The 11,356-nt window shown below is 35.4% G+C and overlaps 1 protein-coding gene across 1 annotated transcript; it reads right to left on the reverse strand.

Moving 5' to 3' along the window:
- LOC111451779 (CDPK-related kinase 5-like) lies at positions 1–4,408 on the reverse strand. Its single transcript, XM_023092324.1, has 11 exons — positions 3,515–4,408; positions 2,955–3,085; positions 2,800–2,841; positions 2,442–2,550; positions 2,248–2,326; positions 1,866–2,162; positions 1,635–1,747; positions 1,424–1,531; positions 1,287–1,349; positions 1,039–1,206; positions 1–560 (listed from the first exon to the last, which is right to left on the reverse strand). The coding sequence occupies exons 1-11, from the start codon at positions 4,109–4,111 to the stop codon at positions 420–422; spliced, it is 1,848 nt and encodes a 615-aa protein (XP_022948092.1). The 5' UTR covers positions 4,112–4,408; the 3' UTR covers positions 1–419.
- Positions 4,409–11,356: the final 6,948 nt, after the last annotated feature.

Here is an 11,356-nt window from a genome sequence, read left to right on the forward strand (position 1 = left end):
AAAACACAACAATTTTGATCTTATAAATGAATACGCTAATAAAAGGAAACAGCTTCCAACAACAGAAGAAAGAAGAAAGAAAGCAGTGTAATAGATGAAGACACTCATAAGAAACCTCACAATTACAATCCAGAAGTTCAAACCTCTGGAAATGCAAGTGCCACCCTCTCAAAACCTTGGATGATTATCTTCACTTGCACTTCAACACAACACTTTTGACTCAATCCTATACAAATACAGTGAGATAACTCCTACTCCTACTCCAACACCTGCATTTTCATTCCACTGGATCATCGTCCCTGTTTCGAGTATCCACAACTCGGGCTGAATGGAAATCGAACTATTTCTCAACTCAGCCATTTGATTCAATTATCACACTCAATACTTTTGACAAATCTTCAACATTCGAGTTATAAAGCTTACAATGGTTTGGCCAAAGTTCGACTAGAAGGTCCGTGTAACAGTTTGACAAACCCGAGGAAGCTCAATTTTCCATCGGTATGTCTAATCCAATCGTGAAGAACGGCATGAACAGGTACTGAAGGGCTGAGGCCAAGTTCCTGAAATGTCCACAATACCAGAGATTAGAGTTCATTTCTGGGTTTTGCAACTTCACCCAACTGTAGGTAAGATTTCCATGTCAAGAATTCCATGCATTTTATAAATCGAACTTTCTGACAACATATTAGGAATTGGACTTTGTAACGGCCCAAACCCACTGCTAGCAGATATTGTTCGCTTTGACCTATTATGTATCGTCGTCAGTCTTACGGTTTTAAAGTGCGTCTATTAAGAAGAGGTTTCTACGCACTCTTGTAAAGAATGTTTCATTTCCTTCTCCAACCGAGGTGGGAACTCACAGACTTCCTCTATCTACAAGAAAATCTAAATAACCCAGGGAGGATTCCATGTCCACAGTCAAGATCTAACGTTTTCCTTATTGCTCATGCAAAAAGATATAACTAAGTTCTTAAGTGTGTGGATGCACTGACGTTTGATCACAAGCAAAGATCATAAGCACAAATAAATCAAACATACCGATGCCAGTTCCTCTATAACAATAGCTCTGTTTCCGTCTTTCTCGAACAGATCATAAGCACACCGTGCATGTTGCTCCCACCTATCAAGAGCCTCGAGTTGATGGATACTTAGCGTAGCAGCACAAAACTCCTCAAAATCCATTCTCCTATATTGCAATGCATTTAGCTGTTGCACAAAAGCAAAGCAAAACATAAGCAATGATAATTTAAAGGAAGATGACTCCAAAATATAGTTCAGAATATTACCGATGTCAATAAATCAGGGATCCTCGACTCCTTCATAGCATTTGTTACGTTTTTCATCAAAGCCTAACGATAGGTAAAACAGCAATCAACACAAGACCATGTTGAAAAAAAACACGAGAAAAACAGATGGAAATAACCTCTTTGAGGTTTTCTATGCTTATGGTGCCATTTCTGCTCGGTTCCAAGAGTGAAAATTGCGTCTTCAAATAGAATAGTTCGTCTATAGTTAACGTTCTCGAAACAGCCTACCATATATTACCCCAAGAAAAAAGGAATAGTTAATAAGAAAAATAATGGGAAAACAACAGTGGATTTACAGGAAATCATACAAATGTACAGAAAACAAACCCTTAAAGCAGCTTTTCGAAGAGACGATGACCGCATGTAAGTCTTCATGAGTTTAAATATTAAGATATCAAGAGGAGGTTTTACATCTATATAATTTTTAATCCATGGATGACCTGTGTATGAAGCAGGAAGAAAAATGAGAGTGGGTCTTTAACCATGGATGACCTGTGTAAAAATGAGAGTGGGAATTATGAATACAGGAAGAAAATAGTATTGGTATGAAGCACGTACTCAAGGCTTGAGCAGCAGAAATCCTTTTTCGTGGGTCTTTAACCAATAAGCGTTTAACAAAATCTTTTGCCTCAGAAGACAGAGAAGGCCATGGTGGCTCGTCGAAGATTGGATCGGCTTTAAGAACAGCTTTAAAGATGCCAGACTCCGTTCGAGCCCAAAAGGGGCGACTGCCACATAAAAGAATATATGCTATTACACCTATACTCCAGACATCTGCCTCAGTACTGTATGATCTATGGAGCACTTCTGGAGCTACATAGTAAGCACTACCGACAATATCATTCAGCCTTTCATCTGCCAAAAAAGTTAAAAGAACATTCAACTATTTTGCAAGTCATGGGGTTACTAACAAACTATACCAACTGAACTAAGGGAAAACCTGGTTTCACAAAATCCGACAATCCAAAATCTATAGCCTTCAACAGCGAATCTTCATCTTTTGAAGTGAAAAGGAAATTCTGATCCATCAATAAGTTGCACTTAGCCAAAAATTCATAAAGTGGCAGCAAACACAACAGATCATTTAGACCAAATATAACGCACAAAGCAGAGTTATCTTTGTGTATAACGCACCTCGGGTTTGAGATCCCGGTGAGCCACACCCTGAAGGTGGCAAAAAGCTACAACATGTAATATTTGTTTCATTACAGTCCTTGCATCCTCCTCTGTATATTTACCGCCCCTAATATAGTAAAAGAAACGTCAAGAGAACATCAGAGAATTAATCCCAAGTTTATCAAAGCTTTTGAAGTGAAAAGGAAAAAAACCATTGGCTTATCGAGTTATCTATCGAGCCATGAAAAAGATTCAACAAAATACAGAAATAAATCCACTATCTGTTTTACGTCAAGCAATATGTGGAGTAACTCCCGATATAGCAGTAAAGGCAAGACGTGTAGCACACGTCCAAGATAGCATTAGATAAGAGTACCTTGAAAGAATTCTGTCCAAGAGCTCTCCTCCTTCACACAACCTGAAAAATGCATAACCCATCAAAATCAAGCCATGATTAGACTCATCGATACCGTAAAATCAAGAAAGAACTTCCCATAAGCATCAAAGGTAGACGATAGTGAAGAAACTTACTCCATTACTATATAAACGTTGTCATGATCCTCATATGCATCATAGAAATTTACAAGATTGTTGTGACCACTCAATGATTTTAATATCTTCACTTCCCGTCTGACATCCTCGATCGCAATTGCAGTAGTCATCTACCAGCAAGAATACACGTGGTAAACAATTCGAAAAGGAGACCAACATCAATATAGAACAAGTTGCAACCAGAATAAATTAATGACCCGAAAAGCATATCATAGTATTGTTTAAATCCAGAGCAAAGGTTCAAGACTTAGCTGAAATCAACTAAATTAATGAATCTTAGAACAAAGGAACTACTAAGTATATGTTGGACACAATTTATTGAAGCAATACAAAATATTTGAACATAAAAGGAAAGCCTCAAGATCCACAAGCCAGTTCCTATATTCCATGTTAACTAGATCTCTAGAACAAGCAGATTAACAAGAAATCCATGTTAACTTGAAAAACAATAATTCCCATTTTGAGTGTAAAGAAAGCAATATTGTAACAAAATCAAAGATCGTTGCAGAGCACAAAGCTGAAATGAGGAAGGTCTTTACCTTAGATTTGGGAATGATTTTGACAGCCACTTGTTGGCCCTTATGCTCGCCCTTCTTAACCCTCGCTGCACGAGTGTAGCCAAAATGCCCTCTCCCAACCTCTTCTCCAAGCTCATATTTATTCGAAACATGCTTCGAAAACCCAAAATTCTTATCCAAACCAGTAATCCCTTCCGCTTCGCTCCCCTCCGGAATCGACGCCTCGTTTGGCTTCACCGAGCCGTGCCGCCGCGCTAGAACCGCACGAATATGCTTCGCTGGCGACGGCGGCGGAAACGGCTTCCTGAAAAACCGCTTCGGAGTGGAATTAGCACTCGCATTCGCCGGAGACTTCTTGGAAAACAGGTAATGAGCAGGACTTGGACTGTAAAAAGGGAAAAACGGCGATTTCTTCACATTCTCCATCTCATGGGTGTCAGTTCTCGGATTCCCCGTGCCATTTTGAGAGCTAGGCGGTAGCGGCGAAGCTCCTCCCACGGAAGAGATAGAGTTTCGCTGAGCCGAATTAGGCACTCCATTGGGCGTTCTTGAACCAAATTTCTCAGAAAACCGATCAGAATTCGGAGACGGAGACGGTTTAGAGTTGCAGAGACCCATCAGAAATCTCCACGAAAAACGAAAGAGAAAGAAGAAGAACAACAATCAAACAAAACAAGACGATTGAAATTCAAAAGTTCCAACGCCGAGTTAAAGCAGTGGATGAGAATTAATGAAACGTTTGAACAATTTATTTTCAAAACTTGAACAAATTCCCAGAGAAATCTTTTTGAAAAAAAAAAAAAAAAATTCCACCAACCGGAATCTTGATTTGTCTCTGATGATTGGAAGTGTTCTCAACACTCAGACAAAGAGACTGATCCACACAAAATGATAAAAAGGAAGCGACGTCGAGTTCACTTTTCGGTGTCCAATTTAATATTATTAATAAATTTGTACCACAAAATTTAAAATTTTAAAAAAGTTATTAATTCAATATCTGACGTAGACTTCATTTCCTTACGTGGGGGGCCAGAGATGGGTCAAGTAGGGGCTCCAGATTTCATCCACGTGGCATTACAATGAGAATTTTCTTTCCTTTTTTTATTTTTTATTTTTTATTTTTTTAACTCCCTCATGACATGATGAAAAGGACCACAGAGAAATTATATATTCCTTCCGGTAATTTTAAAATATTCAAATTGGATTTTTCTGTTAAAAAAATTCTTGTGATTTTACTGTTGGAATGTTTTTTTTTTCTTTTTTTTAGGTCTTGATGAATTGTTTGTTGCATAAATAACACAAACGTTTCTACTTGTCTACATGTTATTATTTGTATGATGTGATGTTTATAAACATTATGTGATACATGTACTTCTACTATGTCATGATACCATATTTTCGTTATGCCCTATAAGATGTGCATTTTAATCTTGTATCATAATTTGAAAATGTGGGATCGCATGCATATTGTATGTCACGAGCATGAGATACTTTCCAATTTTTTTTTTTTTTTGTATGAACACACTATGATATGATACACACCCCTTTCTTTATGTTGGCTTTTGGTAATTTGAGTGTGTGCTAGCTGTAGCATACTTAGGAGGTATGAACACGAGCCCGCCTAGTGGGCTAATGCGCTCGTGCATGAACTACATGTAGAAAGTACTATGCATTCAAAAAAATCATTTATATCATTATTTATAAAAACATATGTCATCGAACGTAAATTACTTTTCAGGCATACACCACATTATTATACGTGCTCCTTGCCTTTCTTTTGGTTTTCAGTGGTATGAACATACGGTAGCCCATAGCATGCCTAGGGAGTATGTTAATGAACCCATCCAAAGAGTTCATTCACATGTGCGTGTGAACTATATATAGAGAAATACTATGCATTCAACCCTATTCGAAAAGAAAAGTAGAGCTAACGTAACATTCAAAAAAAGTAAGTCTCACCAATTATTTAACATGTTACATGTGGTTACCTTTTCTGATCTTATTAGTGGAATTACTGTTATGACCCAATTTTCGGGACTTCAAATCTCAAGTTGATGATTAAAAGACAAGACAACAACAAACGGACCATAGTCAAATTCAAATTGAAAATAGTACAAAATAGATGGTGGTACAAATGACAACACAAAAAATATAGACTCAATCTACACACGTCACAAATTTAAATTTTAAATAGTAATAATTCGTGGTCTTAAATTTTAATTTTAATTTTTTTAAAATAAATAAATAATAATAATAATATATGAAATTATTTTGAAAAGATTTCTTTTATTATATATATATTTTTTAGAATTACCATCAAGTATGATCTGTGGTATGTAATGATTTTTTTTAGAAATATTTCAGTTATAAATATATAAAATTAATTTTCTTTTCTTTAATTTTAAAAACAACCAAACCCTACCAAATATCACCCTTCTAAACCTCCACTTGTCACTATTTAATTGGTTAAGGATGTCAACTTAACTGCCACCTCATCAATATTCTCTAACAAATTAATTTTTGGCATTATCTACCGGATCACAAGATATACTAGCATGCAAGCATTAACTCCATATATAACTAGAAAATAATGTATAGGATATTAGATTGAGCCAAAATATTAGGTATGTTATGTATGATGTCTAAAAGTGTCTGAAATGTCCATAGAATAAGATTTTTAATCTATATGTTATACGTATGGGATATTTATTTTGTGCTAGATACTATGTATTGAGAATGAGATCTGTACTCATTGGTTGAGCTATCTCCCTGTTTGGCTAGAAATAGAATGGTTTTACTATCACCTATACCTCTTGTAGACCAAACAGTTCGGTGAGCAGCAATCAAAAGCTTAGGTACTAGTATTGTCAATAGCATATTAGCTTTGATAAACTAGTCTAGGGAGTCCTTAAGATGATAGTCTAATATTTAAAAGGTTTAGATGCTAAGAATCTGGTTTACATCCAGATATCGAGAGAAGACAAAGAAAGTTTACTAAGTCTACTAATAGTATGAATGGTATCACCAGAGTCTTCATCTCCTATCTTTTTTGGTACGTCATTAGTGTTATTAGTGACCTAGGTCAGACTTAATAACATCTCTGTCAAGTAGTATGCATATAAGACCAGTACCGTCGTACTTTGATTCGATTATGTACATTATCGTGTGGAATAGCTAAAGTTCTTCTAAACAAGACTTCTACTACAAATCTGTCTAGAAAAGGAATAAGGGACCATACAAGCAAACTCTGTAGCTAGATGCCACATGGGTCATTCGATTAGAATTTTTAAGTTTATGGTGGTTCCTGTAGAAGGGTTGTCAATAATCACAAATAAGTGTCGTCCCAAGACACCAATTTTATGTGTAGGGGTTGTGTCATTTGAGTTTTTATATTTCGTTCCGTAGTCCGATTTTGTAATAATTTTTTAGATAACACTTGATTTATAATTGATTTTGAATTTTTTTAAAACGAAATGTTGTTTACTTTTAAATGGTACAAAATTTTATTGTATTTTTAGTGTGAGATCCCACATGGGTCGGGGAGTAGAACGAAACATTCTTTATAAGGGTATGAAAACCTCTCCCTAACATACATGTTTTCAAAACTTTGAGTGGAAATCTGAAAGGGAAAGTTAAGAGAGGACAATATTGGCCGGTTGTGGGCTTGAGCTGCTACATTTAATATCAGTCTACATCAAGATTCATGATTCCAAACCTAAAAAATAAGGTCCTGACACTGACACTGACACCACTGTTGGTGTCGAAAAATACATCTACATATAATATGATCACAACCAAAGAGATCTAATTTTCATGACTTTTTTTTGGGATTACTTTTTTTTAGTAGGGTTGGATGATCATGGTTCACACACGCATTTCATAACCTCACTAGACGGACTTGTTAACATACCCCTAGGTTTAAATACAAGCTAGCACACGATCACATTGTCGAAAACTAGTGGAAAGGAAATAAGCATGAATAATATCGTGTTGCACATGTTTTTACACAACATACTAGAAGACATGGTATTTCTTTTATGCTTACCATACATGGTATATAACACGTAAGTAAGATCACATGTTACGTGTTATTCATGCATCACACCATGAGCACTTCTCCATATATGTTACGAGAGAAAAGTATTTTACAGAATTTGTCTGCATATATTTTAAAGTATATATAATTGTTCCTTCAATTACATAAGATCTGATAATTACATTTTGTGCATTATTAATTTTGAAAAGGTAATTTATTTAAAAATAAATATTGAATAAGAAATATTTAAATTTACGAAAAAAACCCATATTTGTTTTAACAAAAAGAAAAATTAAAGATATAAAAAACCAAAAATAATTAATGACTTGGCCAACATTCTTGAATTAGTGTTGTAGCATGTGCAACACACATGAAGTCATTTTCTAGAAAAGTGAAGAGGAAAAGACATATGTGAAGTCTTTATTTTATTTAATGTTTATGACAAATAAACCTTAAATTATTATCAATTTAGGAAATTGTTGAATCAAAGTCGTATAACAAAGTAGTTCACAATTATTCACTGTCTGCCACTTTTGATGTCAACATTAATCGCTCGAAACACTAGCGGTAGAAAATGAGATCTTTGATAAAATTTGTTAGCACACAAATAATAAGTAAGATGAAGTTTTTTTACTCTGCTTAGAATTTTTGAACACTTGTAAGAGAAGAAACAAGAAAATTAACCCGTTTGAGTTCATTTTTTTTTAATCATTTAGAGGGACCTCATGTATGTTGTATATTCATAAGTATAGGGATACTTCCCCTCGAGATGATAAACGCGGACGCACACAGTGTGATGATGAAGGTGTTCATGGAGAGCATGACACTAGGGGTTCCGCTGACCTCTGGACGTCACAACAGAGTAGCTTGACTAGAGAGGGTCTAGGGGGTGTGCGAGCCCCCTGGGGATTCATACTTGCACGTGTGGGTCGTGTGTAGAGAAATACTATACAACCATAGTAGTTCGAGACTGGAGGCCACCCCTAATATGAGATAGAGATAGGTCCCTAGAGCATGATTGCATATGTTTGCATTTGCATGACCCCCCTATAATGGAGTCATTTACTGAGTATTCTTCGAAATGTTTCGGTCGTGTGCCACATCATTTTTTAGGTAAAGGCAAGACGCATGTATGGATGACGGTGGCATTGCGAGCAGAGACTGTGACACGTGCATAGGGTAAACTCATATTTAAATTCCTAGTCTTAGGTTAGAACATATTGTTTTTCATTTCATCGATTTAAACTATTTTGTATCTATTTTTATTTTCTCTAAATTTCAATATTTCGTATTTAAACACGTAAGACCATGACTGTATTTTCCAAAGTTAGAAGATGGTTTAAATGTTTTCGACATTTAAACTATAGATGATGTTTTCTTTTAAAAGTTATATTTCCGCATTTTAGAAGAGCATGAGACATTAATAATGACTCTGAGTAAATAGAAATTTAGGCTCGAGACGTCCATGTTGTGCCAAGCCACATATCGACTACTCATATTCAATGTTAGATCCTCAAACTTTTCTAACTTCGCTCCGATTCTTTATCTAATCACACTCCTTTGCCCGACGATCTCACCAATTTTGACCAATTCGTTATAGATATTAGCAAAGTAAGTTCTTTCCCTTGAGCAATTTTACACCTTGGGGACAAATTTTTCCTTGGGGACAAATTTTTTCTTTGATTTGAGTTTGGAAGAGTAGGTTCTAACTTAAAAGGAACTTGATATTTTCTTTTGATGAAAGACCTCCTACATCATAGTGAACATAAATGAAAATAGGACTTTCAATCCCACTTATGTTTCTTATTCTTAACATGATATCAGAGCTTCCCATTTCTAAGACCTTTAAGATTTTTATATTTTTATTTGAATATTTAGAGTTCGAGAATATTTTGGTAGGTGGAAAGGCAGCAAAGGATGTGTGTGGGAGTTGAAAAGTGGGGAGGAATCACGGTCACATAATAAAAAGGAAAAGATAAAGCAAAAATATAAATAAATGAAAAGGAAAGGAACAATAAATGATGCCCCGAATGCCAAATATATGGTTATGTTTCTTTTAATTATCCTTTCTTTCTTTTCTTTTTCCTTTTTTTTTCTATTAACAATTGTTTTAATTTTTTAATTACAAAAATCTAAAATCTTATTTCGTATGAAACTAATTACTTCCATTTTGGCAGCGAGGTGGTCGACGACGTTGACCCAAGTGGGTTCGTCTTCGGTTGGAAGAGTTGTTATTGTGAGAATGAGAATGATCAACCTCGTTGGTTACTAAAGGAAGTAGGGTGACTTTTATGGGTGCGACCACAATTAGTTGTTGTGAATGTTGTAGAGTGGAGTCAGAAGACTAAAGGGAACAATGAAGCAACTCAAAACTTTCATCTTTAGAGACTAAATCTACAGAACAAGGGAGAGGGGTGAGAGCCATTTGAATAGTAGAAAAGGTTGAAAAATTGGTGTCGAATTCACGAAGGAACCAATGCACTTTATCAATGTCCTTGACGGGTCTACTAATGGCATGAAGTTGATCACAAATTGTTTTGAAGGTACGGGCATACTCAGCAACAGGTTTGGTGTCGCGTTTCATCATCTGCAAGTTATCCTTGAGTCTCAGTTCAAGGGTTTTTGAATGATGGCTTAACGTAGACTCCAATGTGAGCCAAACGTCACGTGCAGTGGAGGACTAATGACGACAACAATGACTTCCTCAGTGAAAGAGGAGAGCAGAAGATAGAGAAGTCGTTGATCAGCTACTTTCCACACCAAATTTTTTGTGCCGAGTGTTGAGGAGGTTTCTAGTTCAAAGCGAGGTAATGAAACCATAGATCAGAGTGTTCATCGTATAAGGGTTGGTTTATAAATCGATTGAACTCCAAATGAGGTAAGATTTTATATATGACTTATTCGGGATAAATTCAGAGTTAAGAGTAAAATGACCAAAATGCCCGTTTGTTTAAGATATTTCAAAGTACAAACACCCATCAAATGATATGATTTCAAGTAAAGCCTATATATAAGTGCATCAAAGTTTATCTAAGACGTCAAGATGTGTGGATCAAGTTTAGAAAGTAAACCAAGTTAAGGGTATAAACCAAGACCTAAGAGAAAAGACAAAATTGCCCCTAAGTACCCTAACAAAGATTCATGATTTTTCTAGAACTCCAAGAAATATACCACGATCTTTATGATATTGTTCATACCTAATAATGTATATTACAAACTTATATTAGGGTCTAAGCATGTATATTAGGACTTATGTCTCATAACAGCTCTTGGAGAAACAACCTAATAACCCATGAAATTAAGAAAATGAAGAACAAGAACCATGAAAAAGTACAACGTAAGTTCCAAGTCCACTACATAAAAAAATAAAAAAATCTAGGTAATACCTAGAAACAAAGGACTAAAGTCGGTACAATCTAAGAATCTAGATGCCCCCAAGGTACAATATATTCATAACTCAGATTACATCGCTTAGAATGTAAAAAAAAACTATCTTTCACGATAGGGTTAGATTTTCTTTCTACATAATGTTGGGAGAGCAATCGACAAAATCTTCTGTAGACACGATGTGCCAAAAAATCTCGACAACATTCAATCAAGTGCTTAAAATACTGTGGAAAAGCATCCTAAGGGATAGAAGGGATACGATGAAGAAAGGTATTGTATTAGATGCATGAAAATTTAAGAGTAATTAGCATGCATAATATGTACGTCATGCTTACGCTATAAATATATGAATAAATGGAACAAAAAATAGAGTTAGTGGGGGAGAATAATAATGATAGGAAGCCAAAAAAAAAAAAAAAAAAAAAAAAAAAAAAAAAAAA

The sequence above is a fragment of the Cucurbita moschata genome, unplaced genomic scaffold (assembly GCF_002738365.1).
Source record: "Cucurbita moschata cultivar Rifu unplaced genomic scaffold, Cmos_1.0 Cmo_Scf00013, whole genome shotgun sequence".
NCBI classification, from domain to species: domain Eukaryota; kingdom Viridiplantae; phylum Streptophyta; class Magnoliopsida; order Cucurbitales; family Cucurbitaceae; genus Cucurbita; species Cucurbita moschata.

What these genes read in the sequence shown, in the direction of transcription:
- LOC111451779 (XM_023092324.1), bottom strand. Translation starts at nt 4,111, where the DNA reads ATGGGTCTCTGCAACTCTAAACCGTCTCCGTCTCCGAATTCTGATCGG. An exon ending in TTCGAAAAGCTGCTTTAAGG is followed by an intron (nt 1,532 to 1,634) that starts GTTTGTTTTCTG and finishes AATATATGGTAG; the next exon opens with GCTGTTTCGAGAACGTTAAC. An exon ending in GCATAGAAAACCTCAAAGAG is followed by an intron (nt 1,350 to 1,423) that starts GTTATTTCCATC and finishes ACCTATCGTTAG; the next exon opens with GCTTTGATGAAAAACGTAAC.